The 26,755-nt window shown below is 43.0% G+C and overlaps 1 protein-coding gene across 1 annotated transcript in view; it reads left to right on the forward strand.

Moving 5' to 3' along the window:
* TGFBR2 (transforming growth factor beta receptor 2) overlaps positions 1-5,016 on the forward strand; it is an 86,277-nt gene extending 81,261 nt beyond the window's left edge. The window contains exon 7 of the mRNA XM_007505215.3: positions 2,529-5,016. Coding sequence (XP_007505277.1) covers positions 2,529-2,708 — 180 coding nt within the window. The 3' untranslated portion in view covers positions 2,709-5,016. The remainder of the gene's footprint in view (positions 1-2,528) is intronic.
* The last annotated feature ends 21,739 nt before the right edge of the window (positions 5,017-26,755 follow it).

Below are 26,755 nucleotides of genomic sequence, written 5' to 3' on the forward strand. Positions count from 1 at the left end.
GGGAAATTTATATTTCATTTCCCTCTCATGCCCAGGCCCTGAATGGAACAACTCCTTCCAGCTGAGAAATGTTTTGTTGTGTTTTTTTTTTTTTGCCTGATTTTTACATGTTACTTAAGCTGAGATATGACTTAAGATTCAAGTATAGCCTTCTACATGTATGTGAGAGAGAGATGGTGACAGAGACAAAGGAGAGGAGAGAATAGAAGAAAGGAAAGAGGGAGAGAGAAAAAGAAAGGAAGAGAAGGGAAGAAAAGAGAGAGAGGGAGAGGGGCGTAGGAAGAGAGAGGAGAGAAGAGAGACAGAAACAGACACAGAGGCAGAGGAGAGGAGAGAAGAGAAGAAAGGAAAACAAGGAAAGGAAAGAGGGAGAGAGAAAAAGAAAGGAAGAGAAGGGAAGAAAAGAGATAGACAAGAGAGAGGAGAGGAGAGACAGAAACAGAGACACAGACACAGAGGCAGAGGAGAGGAGAAGACAGGAAAAGAAGGAAAGGGAAGGGGAGATGGAGGGAGAGAGAGAGGAAGAGAAGGGAAGAGAGAGACAGAGAGATGGGCATAGTGGAAGGATAATGCAGAAGGAGGAGAGAAATGTCTAATTATACAAGAGAAGTAGGAGAAAAGATTACTTAGGAGTAAAGGGAAGCAGTGAAAAAAAAGGGAAATGAAGGTGGGTGTATCAGAGACATTCCTGTTCAGGAAATCCTGTGGCTTCTTCAGACATGGGTTTTTCCCCCTGAAGTTTCCTAAGCACTTATCAAAGATTTAAGTTAAGTCAGCCAGAATTTGTGCTTATGATGTGCCAAGAACCATGCTAAATACTAAAGGGGGGAAAAAGACAAAAAAACAGCCCTCATCCTCAAAGGACTCATTGAAGTCAAGGAATTCACATTGCAATAGGGAAGGCAGCATGCAAACAGCTATGGATCTACAAGATAGACCCATGGGACATTGGAGGGAAGACTCAGAGGGAAGATGCAGATAGTTATGGGGACTGGAAAAGGCCTTCCCTGGAAATGAGCATTTGAGAGGATTTGTGAAACCATCACACACATACATTCTGCAGCTGAAGAAACAGGCTTTAGAGATTCAAGTCTATCTTCTTTGACTCTGAATTTGGCCTCTCTCCAGGACACCACAGTATCCCATGAGCTAGTGAAATGGTAAGAGGGACCAAGAACTCAGAAGGACATTCCTAGTCAACAGAGAGACAGACAGAGAGACAGACAGACAGAGAGACAGACAGACAGAGAGACAGACAGACAGAGAGACAGACAGACAGAGAGACAGACAGACAGAGAGACAGACAGACAGAGAGACAGACAGACAGAGAGACAGACAGACAGAGACAGAGACAGACGATCTGTGACATCCAGAGAAAGATCCTCGATGTAAGGCTAACACACATGCAGTGAATATCCTTGTCTAGCCTGTAAGATGATGGTGTAAAATTTTTCTTGCATCCACTGGAAGTTATAGCCAAGCTCCAAGGTTTCTGCCAGGGCAGGACATGTTCAGATAAGAAATTAAAACAATCAGTGCAACCCAAGAAGATAGATGGAACAGGAAGAACCTGGTCTGTGCCAGCAGGACCTCTGATAAAGCCTGTATAGCCCAGAGGTGCTCCAGGCTGGGCCTTGTCTGAGGGGCTTCTCCTAGGGACTGGGGCCAAGATAACCTTTTCCCCCAAGAATGCAGGCCTGTTTTGTGTATCCTTGGAGCCTGCCAGGGTTCTTTCTGCTGCATTTTTGTTCTTCTCCCCTGCAGTAGGTTTGGTGTAATGAAGCCATTATTCATGGTGATAAAATTCTGGAATGAATTTGCATAATACATTTTTTCTCTTAATGAGATTTGTCGCACTATTGATTTCAAGTTAATGCTTAATATTTAATTTAATTTACTGCCTGTAATTACAGCGGCAGAACAAAATAAATGTTGCTTGTGTACAAACAATAGCATTCCACTATTAATGACACTATCCGTCAATACCACCAATTAGGTAAATGATGCCATTAATTCAGCTTCATGAAATCGTGGGGTGGGGAAGGGATACTTGGAAGTTTGTTAGAAATGGGGTTGTGGGAGCAGCCCCTGAAAATCAGCCTCCCATGGCTGGTCCGTGGTTTAGCTAAAGACCTGGGAGCAGACCCAGCGGGGCCATTCGAGGGTCCGGTCCTCATGTTGGTGTAGACTGTCTCTACCTGCTGGCATGGGAAATCCTTGATGATGCTCCTGCAGTATTGGGAGCATTATGTGTGAAGCGAGCTGGAGTGTAGACTAAGGAAGGGCCAGGAGGACACACAAGTGGTCCAGGCAGCTCTGAGACTGTAAACTGAGGCCGGTGCTTTGGGGGAGCATCTGGACTCCACCATGACGGCCTCAGGACGTCTCCACCGGGATCTGTCCCCTGTCCCGGAGGATGGGGATTGAGCTGGAGGGTTCCCGGGGCTCCATCATCTCTAGAACGTTTTCCTGGGTTCCCGCGTGCTTCTCTCTGACCGCCCCGTCTCTCTTGACCTTTCCCCGCTCAGGGTATCCAGATGGTCTGTGAGACTCTGGCTGAATGCTGGGACCACGATCCAGAGGCCCGACTGACCGCTCAGTGCGTGGCCGAGCGTTTCGACCAACTGGGGGACCTGGACCGGCTGTCGGGGAGAAGCTGTTCGGAGGAAAAGATCCCTGAGGACTGTTCTCTGAGCCCCACCAAATAACCTGGGGCTCAGCCTGCCGCCACGAGAGCCAGGACGCTGCCCTCCCCCGCCAGGGGCCGAGGGCAGGAAAAAGCCATCCGATAAGTGCCTTGACCGGCTTCCTGTGGAACCGAGGGGGTCCCGCACTCCCCTGAAGCCAGGGCTCCGGAGAGGAACTCTCTTTGGTGGGAACCAGCAGCTGGCGGGGAGTGGGTGACATCAAGCAGTCTACACCTTGGACGGGGTCATAGGATAAGCTGTGTTAGCACTTCCTCAGGAAATGAGATTTCCCCCCCTTTCCTTACAATAGCCAATAACAATTGCACTTTATTAATGCCTGTATATAACTATGGAATAGCTGTTTTATATATATATTAAAAATTATATCTATATCTATATCTATAGTTCTATCGACGGCCATGCTCTGTAGAGACATGGACAAGAGAAGCATGCCGAGGAGGAACGAGGGACCAGAGGGCGCCCTCGAGCAGCATTAGCTCCCCCCACGCCCACCCTCGGAACGTGGGGGGGCCTCCCTGTTTCCTCCTAATGCCATGTTTCACCAGGATGCCAAAGCTCCCTCCCGGCCCAGAGCAGCCGCCATTCACCCTTGTTCTTCCTTGTTTCGGGCTGGATTTCTACAGCCGGTTTCCTGGGTTTCTGACTCCCGATTCTGCATTTGGGGGTCCCATTCCTTAAAGGAAGCCGGAGTCTCTTGCACCCATCTCGGCATTGGCCAGGAGCCCTTCAGAAACTGGAGCCCGCTGCGCTCACGGGCTACAGGAAAGCACGGAAAGGGACTCATTTTCCCTCCATGCCCCCACGAAATCAGCCAAAGCCAGACAGATGGTTTCCATTTGCCTTACCTTCTCTGGGATGGTTGTGCTTTTCTTTATGAAGAAGTTATCCCGAGTTTTACCCCTGGGCCCTCCCCTTCCCTTCCCTTCCCCCAAGCCCTATCCTTTGGCCAAATCTCTGCTCCCTCCCCCCACCAGACGGGCACCCCCATACCCTGAACTCCGTTATTCTCTGCAGAAACCAATGACTTCCCTCTCTCCCTGCTCCCTGAATGCACTTGGACACTTTGGCATTATGGAAAGGAGATGCTAGACGATATTGGCGTAGGCCTTCTTCCCTGGACCTGACAGGAAATAGAAGCCTGCTCTCGCCCTGAACTCGCCAACAAATTCCCCTCTGTGAGCCCTGGTTTCTTTCTCCAGTTCAGGATGGGAACAAGTATGGTCCAGTGGGACGACTGCTGGCGCTCAAGTCAGAGGGTCTGGGTTCGTTCCCAGCCCTGCCATTTTCTATGCATCAACTAATCATTTTGCCAGTCCAGATCTCAGTTTATTTTTTTTTTTGAAAGGGTTGGATCAAATGGCTTTTAAGGCCCCTTCCAATTCAAAATCTATGATCCCCCCCACCCATAATCCCTTCCACGAGTTAAAGACAGAGCTAAATTCCCAACGGGGGATGGGTGGGAGAAGAACACCCCCAATCTTTTTTTTTTTGTCTGCTTCTTTAAGTGCCTTATGGGATCACCCACCATCTCCCAGAGGCCTTTGCTACAAGCATCAGTCAGCTCACAAAACAGGTCTTTCCAGAGCCAGCTCTATCTGTAAGCATCCATAGTCTTTGTCCACAACATGAGAGGCCTCGCTTGGTGGCCCCAAAGGAAACCTATTTCTCCACAAAGAGCTTTTAAAAAAAAAAACTCAGGCAAAAAGGTTTGATTGAAAAATATTTTTGGAGCTCCCTCTCGGCCTCCTTTGGCGTTGGGAAGCGCTCAGGAGAAAGGCTACAAAGGGACTTCTATGTATTTTGGGTTTGGGGCATGTCAAGAGAAACTAAGGTAGGAGGTAGAGAAGGACGGTACCCACCTCAGGGCTGCAATATTGGGGAAGGGGAAGGGGGTCAGGGACCCCAATCCCCACTGTCTGTCCTCAAAAAGCCATTTTCACGTCTAGTTCCTTCTTCAATGGTCTTCCCGGCAGGTAATCAAGTACATAAACTGGAATGTCGTGTAACATTATACTGTGGCCTGTTTGTATTCTCTCATTCAAGGCAAAAGACTAAGGAATACCGTCCTGTATTTCTTGGAGATACCAACTCCTTCTATTGGGGGGGAACTACTACCCCGAAAGGGAAATCTTTATTCTTATATGGAATATTTCAACTGTACATGACCTATGAAATAGGAATGTGAATTATATATATATGCTTTTTTTATCAGATGTTTTAAGCACTTATTTCCACTCTAAGCCGTGTTTTTTTTTTAAAGTAAATCTAATGTTTATTAAGTCAAATAAAGCAATAAAGCTCAGGAAAACTTTGCATCTGTGACTCCTTTGGATGGCAGCCCTTGTTTTATTTGTGCTACGCATACACGCACACACGTACACGCCTAATCGTATGTGTCAACACATGCCAGAGGCCATCCCTCCCCCAGCTATGCAGACAGACGATGCACATTCTTCTCCCGTTGGCCATTTCCTTGGGAAATCCCCCATGGCAGAGGGTGGGCTTCTTGCTATTTTATTTGCCCTGTTTCCATTGGAGGACACGAGGCTCAGGCAGACACGCTGAATGCTGGGAGAAGGACAGCAGCTGTCTGCACTCAGCAGGGTAAAGCCAGAAGTGTCTCAAGGCTTCCATAGCTCTCACGATTGTTCCAAGGCTTCAGTTTCATGATCATAGATTTGGAGACCATCTAAGTAATCTCCTACAGGCTGCTCAGTGGATAGAAATCTGGGACCAAAATCGGAAAGACCTGAATTCAAATCCAGCCTGAGACTTGCTAGCTATGTGATTCTGGGCAAATCACTTGAGCCAGTTCGCCTCTGTTTCCTCATTGTAAAATGAGAGAAGGGAATGGTAAGCCACGGCAGTATCTTTGCCAAGAAAACCCAAATGGGGCCCTAAAGAGTTGGACATGACTTATATAGCACATACTATGTGCTATATAAACTATTATCTCACTTGATTCTCACAACAACCCCAACCAAATAGGTGCTGTTGTAATTCCCATTTTACAAATGAAGAAACTGAGGCAGATAGGTTAAGTGACTCAGGGTCCCATCTAGTGAGCATCTGAGGCTGCCGCTGAGCTCTGATCTTCTGACTTCAAGCCTAGGGCTCTGTGTAGCTTTCTCAAGATGTCACAAAATAAATGTGCCATTGAATAGGTTGAGCTGGTCATTGAGTAGCAGATGACTTATGGTCTCCACAGACCCCTGTGGCAAAGTTATGGGAGGACAGGGACTAGCATTGAACAGGACAGCCAGATTGCAGCCCATCCAGTTGGCCATTACTCTCTCTGGAACTAGGTGTATCTCCTATATCACTTCTTCTGGATGCCCTGGCATCAGGCTTTTTTTTTTAATCCTTATTTTCTATCTTAGTAATAACTCTAAGACAGATGGTGAAGGGCTAAGCGAATTAAACTACTTGGTGTGCCCAGCTAAGAAGAGTCTGAGACCAGTTTTGAACCCTCCTATCTCCAGCCCTGACACTCTAGCCACTCTGCTACCTAACTGCCTTTTGGGGGTCCCTGTTTCTCTTGTCAAATGAGACCCAAGTTCCCAGCTCTCCCTTTAATTCCGATTCCAGGTCATGGCACTGAGTAAGTGTGCAATCTGGAGCCAAGTTCCTGCCAAAGAAATCCATCCAGAACAGAAGCCAAGGTCTCTGGACCCAGGGGCTCTGTCAGCATCCTGGGGGGTCGGGAGCCTTTGGCTTAGCTGGCAGGAGCTCCTGTGACCAGGTCAGAGTTTCTGGATGGCCTCTCCCCACTGCTTGGCCAACGGACGCCTCGCGCCAAGGACTCCGACTTCCTTGCGATTGGCATTTTCATCTTGTACCCGACTAGGATGGTGGATGCAAATGAGAAACTAATGAGATCCGTCTCCCAGGGAATTGCTTCCACAAAGCTGCAGATAAGGCTTTCAGGGGTAATCAGTTCCCGCCTCATTCACTAGCCACAAAAGCCACCCATGTTGAGGAATGTTTGGATCTTCCTTACGACTTGTTCATTTTCGTTCTGAAAGGGATGGCTTCATCACTGCTTATCGCATTTCCAATTAGGCTGGTTTAAAAAAAAATTCTAATAATTCTAACTCTGCTCTCCATTGCTTAGCAGTTCCTGCGCTGAGCCCCCCACCCCCCTCTTCCCCCTTCCTCTCTAGGCTTTGCAGATAAGAAGGGGATTATGGTGGGGCACACAGTATGGCTTCCATCACCCCCACTCACTTTTGTAATTTAATTCCAATAGGTTTCTTAATCTAGAGCACATGTTTAAATAACACAACTAATTGTCTTCCTGTCCTAAGCAAGCCCAAATGACCCGCATTGTGAACGGCTTGCCGTGCTGTTTGCTGATGGGGACCGAGACGTAGGTGATGGCTAGGGCTGGAAGGGAGCTTCGCAGAAGTGACCAGCCAGCCAAAGCGGAATACCCTTGTGGCCATCGTTGTAGGAAGCTGGGGGTGGAGAAGGGGCTGCCTCCAGACCTGTCATTTCATCAATATCCCCTTCCAGAGCATCCTCCGCCGATGTCGTGAGTTCTGAAGGATCTGCTATTTGAAGACGAAGGGAATGAATGAGGTGGGGTGAGCAAGGGGGAAAGCGCTAGAGTTGGAGTTAGAAAATGTAGGTTCAAATCGAGGCTTCACGGCCAGGTCCTGTCTGTGGGACCTTGGGCAAGTCCCTTCCCTTCACTTACCTCATCTGTAAAATAAGGGGGTAGACTAGATTACCTGTAACGCCCTGCCCTGTCGCCTATGGTCCTATGACAAGGCAGAGAGAAAAGGAGAGGAATATGAGGAGAACCCATTAAAGGAACTGAGAAGAGAACCCGGAGAGCCTGGGATCCCAGAAGCTAAGGATATAGGGGAGTTATGGACAGTATTATGGACAAGAGATCAGGGGGTCCAATTGACTCCTTTATACTCACTCTGTGCTGCTTCAAAGGCAATTAAATCATAGGATCATAGGTTCATAGACCTGGAAAGGCATCGATTCCAAACTTCCCATTTTATAGGTAAGGAAACTAAGGTTTTGAGAGGTAGACACAAAGTCCCATGGCTCATCAATGGCAGAATGGGGATTTGAACCCAAATCTCTTTTACTCCATCCTTTAAAGACTAACACAAATGCCAGCCTCCAGGAAGTCTTCCCATATCCATCCTACTGGTAACACCTTTCTTTCTCTTATCTCCCACTTTATTTAAAATAATAACATTTACTATTTATAATACCTTAAGGTTTGCAAAACACTTTGAAAATAAACAATTTTGGGAGGTCAGAGCTATCATTAGGCCCATTTTACAGAGAAAGTAGCTGAGGCAGACAAAGGTTGAATGATTTGCCCAGGTCACACAATTAGTGTTTGAGAGTTCTTTGGAAATCAGGTCTTCTTGATTCCTGACCGAACACTCCATCTACTGAACCACCCCCTGCATTTATCATTATCATGGTTTCACACACACACACACACAGGCACATCTATCTACACACATTGAATATCATGTAATATATATCATATCATTTAATATATATTTTCCATCATGTATATCTTTTAACCAATACTACATACAATTTAAATTTAATTACAAAAAAATTCATTTTATTTATTTACTTATTTTTAAATGTTTCTTTAAATATATAAATATTATTCACAATAAAATTTTTAATATTAAAATTTTAATTTAAGTACTAAATTCTAAATTAATTTATACATATATGGATATATGTGTGTATATAAATTGGTTTAGAATCAGTACTGTGTATGGGTTCCAAGGCAGAAGAACAGTAAGGGCTAAGGCACTAGGAGTCAAGTGACTTGCCCAGGGTCACACAGCTGGGAAGTGTCTGAGGCCAGATTTGAAATCTCAAAGCCTGGCTCTCAATTCACTGTGCCACCTAGTTGGCTCCCTTATCATATGATATTGTGCTTGTCGTTTTGGTGAAGATGTTCAGTCTCTGGACTAGCTTCCCTGAGGACAGGGATTCTATCAGGATTGGGACTCAGAGCTTCCTGACTATGGGTCCAGGGCTTTGGATCCGGCTGCCTGTTTAGCAGTAATAGTATATATATATATATATATATATATATATATATATATATATATATATATATATATATATATATATATATATATTTTTTTTTTTTTTTAAACCCTCACCTTCCGTCTTGGAATCAATACTGTGTATTGACTCCAAGGCAGAAGAGTGGTCAGGGCTAGGCACTTGGGGTCAAGTGACTTGCCCAGGGTCACACAAGTGGGAAGTGTCTGAGGTCAAATTTGAACCCAGGACCTCCCATCTCTAGGACTGGCTCTCAATCCACTGAGCCACCCAGCTGCCCCCTGCTAATGACATTTCTATTGTGCTTTAAGGGTATCCTTCTGCTTTGTCGCTGGTTCTTTGCCCTTGTTTCGCAAGGGAGCGGATGGGATGGTGTCTTGACTTCCATATCAATTGGATGTCGATGAGGCAAAGTCAGCCTCACTCTCTTCCACTTATCATCCTGCAGGGGCAGGACAAAGCCGTGCCAAGTGGCGATGGCTCTGAATACGGGAATGTCCCGCATCTTCCCCGTCCGGCGAGGCTCTCGGTGCTCAGCAGTGTCCGCCGGGAAGTCTTCACAAGCTTAGAGGGGAAATTCCACTGGGGGTCACCCCTGGGGATCCCTCCGCCTTGTTTTCTGCCCCTCAAAGATGGTCGCCGGAATTGTGAGGGAGAGCGAGCCACCTGACCGCGGCGATATCCCTGCGGCAGCCTCCAAAGCCCCAGAATGCAGCGGGAACAGCTCACTTCCTGGAGAGCCCCTTTACAGGTTTGCCATCCATTGTGAAGTGGCTGGGCCAGACACGGAGGAATTAGTTAGCACAAACAAGTTAATCCGACCTGCCAGATCTCCGACATACCTCGGTATCTCCCACACGCGGTTTGGGGGCCCTTCACAGCCATCTGCAGGAAGTGGGGGAAGGGCGTGGTTCACAGCGGTGACGCCCTTCTCCCGTGAGCGCCCACAGACGCGGGGCTTCCAGCGTGCTCTCCGGGGAGGGAAGGAGAAAAGAAGCGTTCGGGATTTCGTTTCACTGGAGGTTGGCTGGATTCACGCCCCCCACTCCAGCGAGCAGCAGGTCGGAAATGACTGTCGAGGGGCAGTTGGGTGACTCAGTGGATGGGGAGTCAGTCTGTCCGAGAGGAATTCTCGAGTTCAAATCTGGTCCCAGATACATCTAAGCTGTATGACCGTGAGCAAGTCGCTCAACCCCCACTGCCTAGCCCTTTCCACTCTTCTGCCTTGTATCCAGGGCTTCCTGTGGATTCTAAGGCAGAAAGTAAATGTGCGAGGCTCGAGGATATAAAGACATTTTAATGGGCGCTGCCCTCCCCCCCCCACTTTTTTACGTAGATACAGTTTTTAATGATCATTTCATGACATTTTGCAGTCCGTGCTCCGTCCCTTCCCTCCCCACATCCTCGAGACAGCAGGTAATAGGATAGAGATTAGACATGTGCAGCTATTATGCCATGTTTGTCATGTTGTGGAAGAACACACATCACTTATGCTAGAAAAAATATCACAAGGGAATTAAAGTGCAGAATGGTAAGCTGCAACCTGCATTCCTACTCCTTCGTCTCCTTCTGTGCCGGAGAATGACCAGTCCTCACCGTCTAAGGGCTTATTCTCTAAGGTGGAAGACAGCATCCAAGTCTATAATTTTCCCAAAATGACCTCCTTCAAAAGGTGGCCTCCCTCTATGGGCCTCCTATCAGGATTCAGGAAGGAAAATAACTCACATTTCTCTAGCACTTTCCATCTGGCAAGGCACAGTGTCTGTGAAGTAGGAAATTCAGGGAGTATGAACCCATTTTACAGATAAGAAAACTGAGGCTCAGAGAAGTGTAGATTGATTTCTTCATGACAAACGACATTTGTATAGCACATTAAGATTTGCAAAGCACTTGACATCCTTTTTCTGATTCAGTCTTTTCAACAACCCTGTGAGATAGCGATAATTGGTATCGGAACCATAACTGGTGTGGTGACTCGGACTGCCAAGAAAGCCTGTTAGCCATGATGTGTTTCCTCCTTTGCTCATTTTGAACACAAGAAAACAGACCCCCATCTAGATAACTGCAGTTTAAGTATCAAAGTTTTTGGGAGAGGATTCAAGGACAGAGAATTTCTATGAAAAAATGGACAAACTTCTCCAAACTCAAACAATATCTACACAAAAGTGAGTGACTTGAGTAAAAACGGACAGACAGAAGACAGAAAAAAAGCTGGAAAATATTCTTTTGGGAAAGAAACTCAAGAAATGTCCATTCAGAAGCTTTAAACTTGTGTGATATCCCTTCTGGGCTCACATCCCCAACTTGGGCTGGTATTTGAAGACTGTGACTCTAAGGGGAGGCTGCCACTACTTTCAGGGTTCTTTGGGTAATTCTTTCTTCTATCAGGGTAGCTCATGAACCCCCATCAGCATTCTTCCCCTTAGCAATGAGCCAGTAGACTCAATTCTTAGCAAAGACATTTGCTCAAATGGCAAAATTTGAATAACAGAAACAGAGAAGAAAACTTGGGGTGCGATCTCTCTCAAGAACACATATGAAGGCAAGAGTACACACTAATGAGCTATCCATGGGGGGAAGACAAAAGGCATCTCACAATTCTGGAGCTCTGGAGTCCATCCTTTTGAAGTTCGCTGTGGGATTTGGCATTGGCCCACAGATCATCTGGATTAAATTTTTTTCTTTTTAACTCTTACCTTCCTTCTTAGAATCAATACTGTGTATCGGTTTCAAGGTAGAAGAGCACTAATGGCTAGATAATGGGGGGAATATTGCAAAAAATAGACTCGAATACAGGACTACAATCCCCATGAGCCTTTGCTCCACTTCCCCAGAATGCCTTGTAATCTCACCTGGGCCAAGATCGAGAAGGTATTTAAGCTGATTCAAAGGCTTCTTTTTAACTCTTACCTTCCTTCTTAGAATCAATACTGTGTATCGGTTTCAAGGTAGAAGAGCACTAATGGCTAGATGGGGGGAATATTGTAAAAAATAGACTCGAATACGGGACTACAATCCCCATGAGCCTTTGCTCCACTTCCCCAGAATGCCTTGTAATCTCACCTGGGCCAAGATCGAGAAGGTATTTAAGCTGATTCAAAGGCTTTTGAGAGGGGGTCTCTCTTGGCTCTTTTTGGACTTCCGTTTTGGAGCAGGCGTGTCTCTTGCGTGATGTGAGGTTATTTTGTCTAGGCCTCTGGCCTAGGCACATGTTTCTTACTTGTATATTCTTTAATCTTTAACCTTTAATAAACCTCTAAAAAAATATAATACTTCTTGCAGAGAGAAACTAATTTCTACCTGCCTCAGATGCCTCAGTCTCCCCGTCTCCCCTAAATTTTAACTGTTACAATATGTGACTTGCCCAGCATCACACAGCTAGCAAGTGTCTGAGGTCAGATTGGAACCCAGGACCTCCCAGCCCCAGACCTGGCTCTCAATCCATTAAGCCATTTAGCTGTCCCCTTGCATTAGATTTTCAAAGGACCTGCATCTTGGCTGGGTGGACCAATCTGCTGGTCAATATGTTCATTCAGCTGTGGGGCAGGCACCTCACTGGGCTCAGGTGCTATCAGACAGGTTCAGAACATCCCTCTTCTGTTGGGAAGCTCCTGACAACTAGTGCAACAAATCAATAGTTCAGGAGGATGCAGTGTCTCTGGACGGGTCAGTCTCCTGGATTCACGTTTTGACAGGTAGTTGTAATCTTTATCCCCTTCATTTTAAACTTGGTTGACTGATGGTACAAATGCCCTTCTCAGGAAAAACAATGAAGACCATGGATTTAGAGAGTTAAAAGAGCTCTTGGAGATCTGCTAATCAAATCCATCCATTCTACAGATGAAGAAACAGGCCCAGAGAAATGACTTATTTAACGTCAGACTGGCAATAGATGAGATTGCCTCCAAGTCTAGATTCAACTCTACCATGCAATGGCTCAACCATTTTTTAGAACTCTTTACAGTAGACAAAAGAACTTTCTCCCACCACAACCCTGCGAGGTGGTGTGGGGAAGTAATATTTTCATTTACAGATTTGAAAACGGAAACTCAGCAGGTAAGGTGATTGGCTCTGCTTCCAAGGTTCATGAACTATTTCCCCTGAAAGCCATTCACACTGAAGCGCACCCAAGCAGAGTCACCAGAACCAGCATCAGAACTTAATTAGATTTCTAATTCACCCAAAGTCTTACATCCATTTGGAATATTTGATTCTGATTCAACATCCAAGATCAAGTCTGATCTTGGGCCATTTCATATGTTTTCTTACATTACATATAATATAAGTAATATAATGATATTATATTATAATAATGAACTGACCTCCCTCAACCATCTCCTCTGGACAAGAATGAACAAACATACCCCAGAGGTCACATGAAAATCATGAACAGAATTTACATTGGAAAGAACCTTAGAGACCATCATGTCCAACTTCACCATTTTACAGATCAGCAAACTGAGACCCAGAGAAAGGGAATGACTTGCCCAAGGTTATACCAAGAACAAGTGTTAGTGCCAGGTTTGGAACCCAGGTGTGCTGACTCTAAATCCAGTGTTTCTTCTATACTAATAATACTTTATTACTAGCTACATCTTTCAAAAGCCTGGTTTTAAACCAATATAAAAGTTAAGTTTGGAAATGCAGATGACGAATTACATTTATCATGACAAAAAAAATTAACAGGTTTTTTGGTTGTGACAAAGAATTTAAAACTGGGGAGGGGTGGATGTCCATCAATCAGAGAATGGTTGAACAAGTTTAAGGTAGAGGGATGTGATGAAATATAAAGAATGAGGAAGGGGAGAGTTTAATTCCCCTCTGGGCTCCACTCCTTACTTGCTGGTCTCATTCACCATATCATAGCAGCCTCCTCACCTGCAAGTTTCCTGTGCCCCTGTGGTTCTTTCTTTCTTTCTTTCTCCTTCTTTCTTTCTTTCTTTCTTTCTTTCTTTCTTTCTTTCTTTCTTTCTTTCTTTCTTTCTTTCTTTCTTTCTTTCTTTCTTTCTCTTTCTTTCTTTCTTTCTTTCTTTCTTTCTTTCTTTCTTTCTTTCTTTCTTTCTTTCTTTCTTTCTTTCTTTCTTTCTTTCTTTCTTTCTTTCTTTCTTTCTTTCTTTCTTTCTTTCTTTCTTTCTTTCTTTCTTTCTTTCTTTCTTTCTTTCTTTTCTTCATTTCTCTTCTCCTCCTCTTCCTTCTTCTCCTTCTCCTTCTATAGGAGAGGAGGTAGTTGGAGAAGATAAATTTTCACTGGATAAAAAAATTAATTAGAAAAACCCAGCATTCGTCCTGACAGGCAGTTGTAGTAATATGATGGAAACATATAAGTTTGTTGGAATCTTCTGATGCCCCAGTGGGTCAGCAATCTTATCCATGTGGAGAGACACTACAGAAACCAGGCAATTCATGTCTACCATTCTGTTCATCTTCCATTTGTTACTTTCCCATAAATTAGCCATGGAGAATTCCTCCTATTATATTGATACAGGGAATTAGGAATCCCCATTCCTCTCATTCCCTTGATCCCAAATCCTCACCAGGTATTGTAGTATTACTCAAGGTATTATACATACACATAATCAGATAATCTCATGTCCTATTATTGTTCCTGTAGAACTAACATTATCCTCGAGATAGTTAACATTAAACCTTAGGGCTAAGAAAGTCCCATACTACTGTAAGGAAATAGATAATTGTCTATGGGATGGGAAGAGACATCGCATTTCTTCCAATATAGACACTTGGAAGACTCCAACGATGGCATTTACGATGGGAACTCATTTAGTCTCCATTGTTATAGGAGTGAATTTTCTTCTTTTCTTAGCTTCGTCTTTGGATAACCATTTCATTCTCTTGACTTGGTTCTTGCTGTGCAAATTTCCCTGTTTTGCTTCTGAAGTAAATTTTGGTTGATTATTGTATATTTACACCATTAGTATAATTACTTATAATTATCGGCTTGATGTGAAAACACGTGATTGTGGAGAGCTGATTCAGGATTTTTGTGTGTGTGTTTCTCCTCGTCTCCACCTGGTTTTCTTCCTGCCAGAGATTTTCATGACAGGTGTGTAATTAGATTATTTTAACATATAATCACTCAAAACTTGTTTCACAGGGAGTTTGTTCAAGATAAAAGCATGGGGCCTTTGTGTTGGAAGGTGGCTAGACAAGAGTTCACCTGAAAAACATCTGGGTGGGGGTTGGAGTGGACTGCAAACTCAGAATTAATCCATGAGGATACACAGACAACCAAAAAAGCTAGACCTACCCAGGCTTTCTCAGGGCTAGAAATGTAAACGTGACAAGTGGTTTTCCCAATGTACCCTACCTCAGTTGGCCCATGACTGCAGAACTCTACTCAGTCCTGGATGCCAGTTTATGAACAGCACCATAAACCTGGAGAGGCTCCAAGTTGACAAAAGAACTTGAAGTCAGGCCAACAGAAGATATGGAGAAAGAACTAGAAATGTTTATCCTATAGAAGAAGAAGGAAAAAAAAGCTTAGTTGGAACAGGATAGCTGTCTTAATGCATTCAAAAGACAACCATGCCTTGAACTTCTTCAGTGACCCTTCTGCTTTCTACAAAATGGAGAAATCGCCTCCTTTAAGGAAGGAAGTTTATAAGCACTGTTTAAGCAACTGTTGTATGCCAAGCACTCCACTAAGGACATTATAATTATTCTCTCACTTAATCCTCCTAGAATCCCTGGAAGGGATCTGCTTTTATTACACCCATTTTGAAGCTTATAAAACTCAGGCAAGCAGAGGTTATATGATTTGCCCAGGGTCACAAATCTGGCCTTGGCATCTAAGGGTTGCTAGGTTTCTGGCTCTGTCTTTTCCACCTGTGTGACTGAGTAAATTACCTCATTTTTCTGAGACTCAGATTGCTCAGCTATAATAAGAAGGGGGTCAGGCTAGATTAAAGTCCTATCCAGCTCCCAATCTCTCTCTCTCTCTTTTTTTTAAACATTATTTTATTTGGTCATTTTCATACATTGTTCATTGGAAACAGATCATTTTCTTTTCCTCCTCCCCCAAACCCCACCCCCCCCCACCCCTAGCCGACTCGAGATTCCTCTGGGTGTCACATGTGTCCTTGCTCTGAACCCATTTCCTTGTTGTTGGTATAAGCTTTCCTTATAATATATATTATAATATAAATTATAATAATAATATATAAGGTATAATTTTTCCTCCGTGTTTTTACTCCCTCAGTTTGTCCTCTGCTTGAGGATAGTTTTTTTTTTTCCCTCGTAGATTGTTGCAGGTTGTTCGGGGACATTGTAAAGCCATTACTGGAGAAGTCCATTACATTCTCTTGTACCACAGTGTATCAGTCTCTGTGTACAATGTTTTTCTGTTCTCCTTTTGCTCTGCATCACTTCCTGGAGGTTGTTCCAGTCTCCATGGAACTTCTCCACTTTATTATTCCTTTTAGCACAATAGTACTCCATCACCAACATCTACCACAATTTGTTCAGCCATTCCCCAATTGAAGGGCATCCCCTCACTTTCCAATTTTTGGCCACCACAAAGAGTGCAGCTATGAATATTCTTGTACAAGTCTTTTTCCTTATTATCCCTTTGGGGTACAAGCCCAGCAGTGCTATGGCTGGGTCAAAGGGTAGATATTCTTTTGTCGCCCTTTGGGCATAGTTCCAAATTGCCCTCCAGAATGGTTGGATCAGTTCACAACTCCACCAGCAATGAATTAATGTCCCAACTTTGCCACATCCCCTTCAGCCTTCATTACTTTCCTTTGTTGTCATGTTAGCCAATCTGCTAGGTGTGAGGTGATACCTCGGAGTTGTTTTGATTTGCATCTCTCTGATTATCAGAGATTTAGAGCACTTTTTCATGTACTTATTAATGGTTTTGATTTCTTTGACTGAGAATTGTCTATTCATGTCCCTTGCTCATTTTTGAATTGGAGAATGGCTTGATTTTTTGTATAACTGGTTTAGCTCTTTATAGATTTGAGTAATTAGACCTTTGTCAGAGGTTTTTATTATGAAGATTGTTTCCCAATTTGTTGCTTTCCTTCTAATTTTAGTTACATTGGTTTTGTTTGTACAAAACCTTTTTAATTTGATGTAGTCAAAATTATTTATTTTGCATTTTGTGACTCTTTCTAAGTCTTGCTTGGTTTTAAAACCTTTCCCTTCCCAAAGGTGTAACAGGTACACTATTCTGTGTTCACCTAATTTACTTATAGTTTCCTTCTTTATATTCAAGTCATTCGTCCATTCTGAGTTTATACAATCTCTCTTTCTATGATCCTGAGAGGGACAAAACTTATTCTGCTTGACTCTAAAGACTAGAACTAAGGACAATGAGTGGAAGTCTCAGACTTGATGTAACTCAGAAAGTTACCTGTCAATGAGACCTAGCCAAAAGGGTTGCCTTTGGAAAGTAGAAAAATTTGACCTCACTATCAGTCCTCCAACAGAAGCATCTCGCTGGTGTCTGTCCCATCCCTACCTATAGCGTTGTCTTGACTTTTAAGATAAGAATTAGCAACCTGATAAGTTCATTATATTTATGGACTAATATGAAGAAGTTCTAGGAGCTCTTTGAGGTTCTGCGTTACACTTGTGTTAACTAGGCCTTTCTGGAGACAGATCTTCAAATAAGTCAAAATTTAGCCTTAGATCTTTGTGTTTTCTTCCATAAATTATATATTTAAAATGCATAAGCCAGTACTGTTGAGAAAAACAGACAGATACAGGGAGAAACAAAAACAGAGGGGCAGTCATGAAGTTGAGAAGGCTTAGGGAAAACTCACTGCAGAAGCCAGAGAAACTGCTTGAAGGAGAAAAGTCTAAAAGGGAGCCATGTTAGTTTTTACCATCTCAGTTGATCTCTTCTGAACACTTTCTAGTTTGTGTATGAATTTCCTAAAAAATGACTTCATAGTCTGAATGCAGACTAAAACATTCTATATTTCATTTCCTTCCTTCCTTCCTTCCTTCCTTCCTTCCTTCCTTCCTTCCTTCCTTCCTTCCTTCCTTCCTTCCTTCCTTCCTTCCTTCCTTCCTTCCTTCCTTCCTTCCTTCCTTCTTTCCTTCCTTCCTTCCTTCCTTCCTTCTTTCTTTCCTTCTTTTCTTTCTTCCTTCCTCCATTCCTTCCTTTCTCCTTTCCTTCCTTCCTTCCTTCCTTCCTTCCTTCCTTCTTTCCTTCCTTCCTTCCTTCCTTCTTTCCTTCCTTCCTTCCTTCCTTCTTTCTTTCCTTCTTTTCTTTCTTCCTTCCTCCATTCCTTCCTTTCTCCTTTCCTTCCTTCCTTCTTTTCTTCCTTCCTTCCCTCCCTCCTTCCCCTTCTTTCTTTCTTTCTTTCTTTCTTTCTTTCTTTCTTTCTTTCTTTCTTTCTTTCTTTCTTTCTTTCTTTCTTTCTTTCTTTCTTTCTTTCTTTCTTTCTTTCTTTCTTTCTTTCTTTCTTTCTTTCTTTCTTTCTTTCTTTCTTTCTTTCTTTCTTTCTTTCTTTCTTTCTTTCTTTCTTTCTTTCTTTCTTCATTCAAGATCTCCACAAAATGACCAATATGGAAAACTGTTTTATGTGATTACACATGTAAAATCTTTGTCAGATTGCTTACTATCTCAGCAATGCAGGAGGGCAGCGAGGGAATGAGGGAAAGAGGATCAGAAGAAGGGAGAGAATTTGGAACTCAAAAAGTGAATGTTAAAAAAATGTTTTTACATGCAATAGGGAAAAAATAAGATATTATTTTTTAAGTGACTTCACAAACTGAATAAATTACTTTAGAAATCGCCTAACTAGGACAGAGGACAAAACAATGCAATACAATATAATACAACACTATATTACATATTTATGTGGTAATACAGTATTATTGATGGTATTATTGTTACATGTAATATTAAAAGCCACATGTAACATGATTTTGTGAAGAAGTGATCGTTGTTGCCATTTTCTGTTGTGTCTGAATAGCTACGAGCCCATTTGGAGTTTCTTGGCAAAGATACTGGAGTTGTTTGCTATTTCCTTCTCTAGCCCATTTTACAGATGAGGAAACTGAGGAAAACAGGATTTGAGTTGCCCAGGATTACACAGCAAATAAGTACCTGAGGCTGGACTTGATTTCAAGTCTTTCTGACTTCAGGCCTGGCATTTTATTGACTGTACCACCTAGATGCCCCAATTTCATGAGGAAGCACATTCTTAATTCAACTGGGGACACTTGCGATTCTTGTTCTGTAGTTCCTGGACTCCCAGTTTCTCCATCTGCCAGGCAATGGGAGTGGAGAAGCTACATCTCCCATTTTGCAAGCCAGTGCTGCTCCCAGTTCCCTGACATGACTTTCTCTCCCTGATCCTGGGAGCTACTCCTGATGCAAGCTGAGATCCAAGTTGCCCTCTCTTGTGCCACAGAATAAATATCGTATTCACAGGCAGCCCACAAGTTCAGATTGTTTTGGAATATTAATCATTTAAAATCTCAGTTCTTTAAACAGGTGCTCTTGAGCGAGAGCTATTGGGCCTGGGCCAGACGGATGGGATTTGTTGAAATGAACACATTCCTGAAGCATTGTGTATAAAATTTCGTAAATCACACTATATTTCCCTAGTGGTTTAGATTATAAGTTTTCAGATGTGTTCCCACAGGAAAACTAAAATCGGCCCCGAGACATCATAAAAATAATCCCCTTTGAGGCTCTGGTAAACTAGCAGAAATCTAGTGATTTTATAATAAAATTATTAAATACTGAATAGAAGAGAAAGGCAGGCCCCAACATACGAAGGGTTTATGTTCCAAAAGGTCAGCTGTTAAATGGATTGTTTGGAACTCAGACCACATTTCCCCCTAGAAATACTTTTACAAGTGGTGGTCACATTCATAGAGTGGTCCACAAAGATATACCTCACCCACAATGCACCTGTTTTCACATGGTATTACAGAATTACTCATGGTATTATTATTACATGTGGTGCTAACCACAAGTAACATGATGCCATGGGGCAACACACTCATAATTCAAATGAGGACATTTGGAATTCTTGTCTCCTAGACTCCTAATTTCTCCATCTGTCAGGTAATGGGAGTAGAGAAGCTATATCTGCGTATCACAAGTCAGGGATGCTTGTGGTTCCCTAACATGAGACAAGGATGCCACTGGGGAGGGGGCTGGCTAGGACAAATAGGTGGAAGGCTGATGATGCTGGAGTGAGGAGCTGCAGAATCTCAGACTTGCCAAGATGTCACTTAGTTCAACCCAAATGTGATAGAGAATACTCAGTGTGTAATTGGAAATCTGTTACCCTAAAAACTACATTTCCCAGGAGCCCACTGACTTCCTGTCATGTGCTGACATAGACAGGGGGATATATGGGATGGGGTTCCTGGTCTCTCTTTTTTTGCTTCCTGGGATGCGACTGTGGTGGAGTGGGGTTTTTAAACAGGTAGATTAGCCATGGGAACGTGGCTTTATTTTGTTACCTTTTTATTCCTTTATTTCTAATGATTATTAATAAATCTCTTAAAATATAATATTTTAAATTACTGTACATTAATTTTAATTTTTACACCAGCTGGTGATCATCCACCTTTTGCCTAAAGACAGAACCTAAGAACCCACTTTCTCCTGCTATAGCTCGTTGCTGCCCAGTTTTTCCCTTTGTATACTTCAAGACTTCAATGATTTCCTTCATGTGGGCATATTCTTCAATGAGGCAAACCTTGACCCATCTACATTGACACCGTCTCATCCTGTGCAATCTTGTCCACATCCTCACATAAGTCTTTCCATAGGGAGTCTTTCCAAAAGTCTGAGGACTTTAATTTCAAAAAGTTTATGTTGGTATCAGTATAGCATCTATGATGCCTCTTTGTAATGCTGCATAGGACTCACCTTCCCCCTTAGTGGCAGAATTCAAACTCAGATCTTCTTGATTCCAAATCCAACATTCTAAGCACTAAGGTAGGAAGAAGATTCTTTCCAAATACATCTCCTAGATCAGTGGTGTCAAACTCAAATAGAAACAGGGCCCATTAAACCATACATAAGGATCCTTGTAGATGTATATTGACTTAGAAAACCCCCATGTTAGCATTATCTATATCTTATTGTATTTTTATTTATTTTATTAAAAATGTACCATCTGTTTTTTTTTTCCAGCTGCCTTCATGCCTATTGAGCTTTGTGGCACTCAGGAATGTGTGGGCCACTTGTTTGATACCTCTGCCCCATATAACTTCTATTAGCTCTTGTATTCGTGTTATAATTGGCAATATAGGGCTACTAACTGATGCTTCCTATACATGTCTCCAACATCCTTTGCCATTTTTCTTCTATCGGGCTCACACCTATCCCACTGTATACTTTATCCTTCATGCCCAGCTCTCTCAAGGGCCAAGCAAAACAAGTCAAATTCCTCTTTCAACTGTCAGCCCTTTCCATTTGTTGTTAGGTTGAGCCCAACTCTCTATTATTCTATTGGGAGTGTTCTTGGCAAGATACTGGAGTGTTTGCCATTTCCTTCTCTAGCTCATTTTATAGATGAGACAACGGAGGCAAACATGGTACATGACTTGCCCAGGACGACACAACTACTGAGTATCTGAGGCTAAATTTGAGCTCATGAAGATGAGTGTTCCTGATTCCAAGACTAACATTCCATCCACTGCACCACCTACCTGTCCATAAATACTTGAATTTTATCCCTTAAGTTTTCTCTTTTCAAAGATAAATATCTCTGGTTCTATCGACAGATCCTTAAATGACACGTCCTCAAACCCTTCATAGGGGTTGAATTTATGGATGGTCTCCAGCTTAAAGCTGTCCTTCATAAATTTTGTATCCAAATGTGAACATAATAATCCTAGCTGTGTCCGAGCCAGAACAAAGTATTGTAGAGCTCTTCCCACCATAGATGCTATAGTTTTAATATACCTCAAGACCCTACTAGCTTATTTTGGGGTTTGCTTTCCTTGGATTACATTGACCTTGGGGTTTACTAAGATACTCAAATCTTTTTCAGACAATCTGGTCTGTAGATGCCCTTCTTCCATCTTATACTTCTGCAGGTGATTTTTTTTAAAATTAAACCTTTACCTTCTGTCTTAAAAATAATACTATGTATTGGTTCTAAGGAAGAAGAGGGGTAAAGACTAGGGAATGGGAGTTAAGTGGCTTGTCTAGGGTTACAAAGCTAGGATGTGTCTGAAGCCAGATTTGATCCCAGGACCTCTCATTTCTAGGCCTGGGTCTCAGCCCACTGAGCCATCTAGCTAACCCCTGAAGGTAACTTTTTGAACCCCATGTAGCACTTCACATTTTCTCCTCTTAGATTCAATCTTGTTTTAACTTTAGCCCAACATTTAAACGTGTTGAGATCTTTTTGGATGCTGACTTGACCCAGCCTATTCACTATCTCAATGACTTTGGAGTCATCTACAGATCTGATAAGCATGTTTTCTATCCCTTAACCCAGGTGTTAATAAAAGTAGGAAAACTGTTTAACAGTATAGAGCCAAGCTCCAGTCCCCTGGGGATTGGAGAAAACTCCTTCCACATTGACATTAAATCATTTAATAACAACTCTGGGGGTCCAGCCATTCATCCAGGTCCTCATCCATCTGTCTCTACTGTCAGGAAGCCCATATTTCTCCATCTCTTCCATAAAGATAGTAACTAAAGGCATTGTCAAATGGCATGCTGAAATCTGGGGAAATTCTATTGAGAGCATTTCCCTAATCTCCTGGTCTAATAACCCTGTCAACCAATAAATGAAATTAGTCTGGCATGACTTGCTCTCAATGAAACCAGGCTGCCTCTTTCTAATAAAACTACTGAAAAATCCAATTCTGTAGCAAACTATAAATATGTGGCACAATACAGTAGTGCCCAATTTAAGTATGTTGGGTTCCAAAAGTTAATATGTGAAGGAGCAGCATGGGAACTGAGGGTGGCAAGAAGAATTCTGGGGATCTGCATTCTAGAGGTGAAGGACTGGGGTGGGGGTAGGTTCTCCTCCCAGGGCAAAGACTTGTTCTCATGCTGGCTCTCTCATCACTAACTTCCTTCTTTCCCTCAAACCACAGGGACTACTTTCTCTGCTCACCTCTTGAGGGGTGTATATCAGTATCCTCCTGGTTGGCCTCTGTAATAGTTAAAGGATTGCCAAATTGTAATAATTAAAATTAAATTATGAGTCTGTTAGTAGCTTTAATGATTTAGTTTAATCAAAGTAGAGATAGTAAAGAGAGGGAAATGTAGGAAAGAGGTAAGGAGGAGTTTAGCTAAATGCCCTAATTGGATTCTAATGGAAAAGTTCAACTCTGAAAAAGGCTCCTTCAGGTTCAGTCTCCAGTCTGAAGTCCACAAGAGTCTCTTTAGCAAGGTGTCACCAGAGTAAGCATCTCCCTTCATTAAGAGTTGCCAGCACAATAGTGTCTCCAGCAAGAGTGTTACCAACCCAAGAATGTGTGTTCAGACCTCTGGTCATGCCTTTATAAGTCAATTTCTCCACCCATTAGCTCTCCCATGTGACATCTCAAGAACCAATCATAGTTCCTTAATTTGTCTGGCACCACCCAGGGGGCAGTGCTTGTGGGATTAATTTCCTGTCTCTTTGGTTTCAAACTCCTTTCACTGTGGGCATGTATATCCTTGTACATCTGAATGATTAAGGACCTCTGGTCCCCGATTGATTAAATTAAAAGGGAGGGGAATTCCCAGGCCCTGATTGATTACATTAAAACAAAGGGAGGTGAATTCTAATCTCACAGCTGCTGCCTCCACTCTTTCCTCTCTCCAATTCATCCTCCATGTAGTTGCCAAATTGATATTTCTAAATCATAGGTCTAACGGAATCACTCCTTTGATCAAGGAGTTCCCATGACTCCTTCTTGCCACTAAGATAATTTTTCTGCCTGCCATTTAAAGTACTTCATCATTTGTTTCCTATGGATATTTCCACACTTATTTCCCATGGGTTTCCTTCACATGCTGTGTGTACTAGCCAAATAGACTCTTTTCCCCAAAGCATCTCATCTCACTTTGTGCCCTTGTAGAGACCATCACCAATCAAGCTACAGCATCTCATCCTCTGTAACCTTTGCCCATACATCTTACATTGGTGGTCTATCTAGTGTAATTGAGGCTTCTAAAATTGTTATTGTTTTTACATTTGAGCTGGTTACCAATGACCATGCTTCCCGAGAGATCTTTTATTTTATTCTATTCTATTTTACTTTTTAAACCCTTGCTTTTTGTATTAGAATCAATATTCTGCATTGGTTCCAAAGCAGAAGAGTGGTAAAGGCTAGGCAATGAGGGTTAAGTGACTTGCCCAGGGTCACACAGCTATGAAGTGTCTGAGACCAGATTTGAATTCTGGAACTACAGGTGTGACTCTCAATCCACTGATCCACTTTGCAGCCCCCAAGAGACCTCTTTCAAATGATTTTTGCCACTTCCTATAGGAGACCTTTCTTAATCCTTTCTAATATTAATACTCCTCACTCCCCAAAGTTATTTTGTATGGGGTTTATAATGGATTTCATTGAAATAAGGCATTCTCAGATGAGAGAAGGACCCCCTGCCAATGCAGGTGAGCACCCTCTCTCAAAGTCATTTTCTTGGAGAATTGCCCAGAGCACTAAGAGTTTAAGTGACTTGTCTGGCTGGGATCAGCCAGTGTGTCAGAATCAGTACTTGGAGCCTGGACTGCCTGGCTCTGAGGGTAATTTTCCATCCACTTTACCAAATGGCCCCCTGTCTTTGGTGTACATATTCTGCAGTCCTTTATCTGTGTATCTGCTGTTGTTTTCCCCTCTAGTGGAATGTAAGGCCTTTGAGGGCAGGGACAGTTTTATTTGTGTCTGTGTGTCTCCAGTGCTTAGTGTAATATTTAGCGTCTAGTAGACATTCAATACATTCATGATGAATTTAATATAACTGAATGACCTTTCTTTTTGTTGGGAATTTTAAGGCATCTTTGTGAACTCTGTCTGTCTGTCTGTCTCTGTCTCTCTCTCCCTTCCCCACCTCCATACACACCCACTCAGAATCTATAGAACAGTTTTTGTAGGGAAAGAATTGAGGTCAGATTCATCTGCATTTCAGAGCAAAAGCAGACTTATACTAGCTCTTCTAGAGGTGAGGGAAGGGGGCAAGATAGACCTGGAACTGCAGAGACTTCTGGGATTCGGGGGTTTTGCTGTGTTTCTGAGACAAGGAAATTGTGCTGGATTTAGGTCTGGAGTAGGGCTATAAGGAATGAAAGGAGGACAAAACCCAGAGATGAGAGGGATGGTGGTGCCTCCTCTGGCCATGGGCTGAACTTATCCCTTTCTCCTGCCATATGTCAGCTGGGCAGGATGGGCACTCGTTACAAGGCATGTTCTTTTATAGAGCTAAACGCTCTACCTGGCTGACCTAACTTGATCTCTCATGTCCGTGGGGTTAACCCTGTCCTTCAATGAATCCTTCTGTTCAAGAGCCTTTCTGGAGAGAGAGAAGGACCTTGGAGGCCACCCAATCCAACAAAGATGGAGACAATGAAGCCGAGAGCAGTGAAGTCCTTTACTCAAGGTTAAGCAGGTAGCATCAGAGGAAGATTAGAATCCTGACTCTAAAGGGCAGTGAGGGAGTGTATTCCAGGCAGCCTGGGGCAGATTGGACCAAGGCATGTGTACAAGGAGCAGCAAGTAGATCCGGGCTGGGGCAGATCTCTGGCTCTGTGACCTTGGGCAAGGGATTGCCTTCTTGTGTCTTCATATAAATGGTGAAGGGGATGGACCCTTTTAAAAGGCTGATCCCAGAACCAAAGAGTCTGGAGTTCTTTAGTAGGTCCCAGGCTTTAGCCTAGTCCTGGGTGTAATCTTATTTTAAAGATTAAAATGAGATTTAAACAAGAATTAAAGCAGGGAGCTTTAAGCCTAAGCAGCATTACAAAAGGCGTACATTGGTTTTCTAATTACCTGTCTTTAACAAGACAGAGCCTTACACAAGCAGTAACGCTCCTGACCCAGTTTTCCTTCCTTTCTTCTTCATCCAAAGGGCCCATTTTGGGAGTAGATCTCTATCAATTCTATATGCATATTTTAAAGCATCCTTTTATTCTAAGATGTCTCCAATTCTCTTGTCTATTTCGCATCCCCAAATTGCCAATTACTTGTCAGGGACTGCTGCAAATTGTAGCCTGTCAAGATGGTAGGGAGAAAAATTGGAAAATCCAGTATACAAGCCTAAATAGTGTAGGATTTAACGCTGAATAGACAAATTCAGAGGAGAAGTCTGCTCTGGAAGACGCTTTAAAATTGTCCCTATTTACTCCTCTGGGATCATGATTGCCGAGCGAGCAGCAGATGAGGAGTGAGGCACAATTTCCACCTGTCAGAAAAAATTAGGAATCTTTCAGGTGCTGCCTCATGCCTGCGTGTCAGCGTTATAATATGATATTCTCCCCCTTGCTAAGCTGCTTCCTGATCCCAGATAATTCTGCAACAAAAAAAGAAAAAACAGTTAAGCATGGGGAGCTTCAATCGAAATTCAAAACCTGTTTGATGTAGTCAAATCTCATAATCATTGAAAGGAAAATGGGCAATGACATGCCAGATGACACTCTTTCCAAGGAGGAAATCACTGACATAGTGACTCTCTCATTCCCAACTTGTTCCTTAATGCTTCTTGACTTAAAAACCACATGGACCATTCCACTTAATGCCTAAAAACTAGTGGGGGCCCTCTGGATGCTCCTTGGAGAGAACATGGAATCTGGGAAATTGCAAATCGCTGATGACTTTCCTCTCTTCTAAGGTCGACCTGTTATCCTTGAATTTTGGACCCTACAAATTGTAAATCTTTTTATTCTAATCTTTCTGAAATAGTGGATGGGATTTGGGGAAGGTCAAGGCAAGAACATAGGCCCTTGGGTTTTATTTGGGACTTAAAGGAAACCATTCTCCGTCCCCGAGAGACTACCACTAAAGGAAACCAGGGAGGTCAGTAGTCAGAGTGGAGG

The sequence above is a fragment of the Monodelphis domestica genome, chromosome 5, assembly GCF_027887165.1.
Source record: "Monodelphis domestica isolate mMonDom1 chromosome 5, mMonDom1.pri, whole genome shotgun sequence".
Taxonomy (NCBI): Eukaryota; Metazoa; Chordata; class Mammalia; order Didelphimorphia; family Didelphidae; genus Monodelphis; species Monodelphis domestica.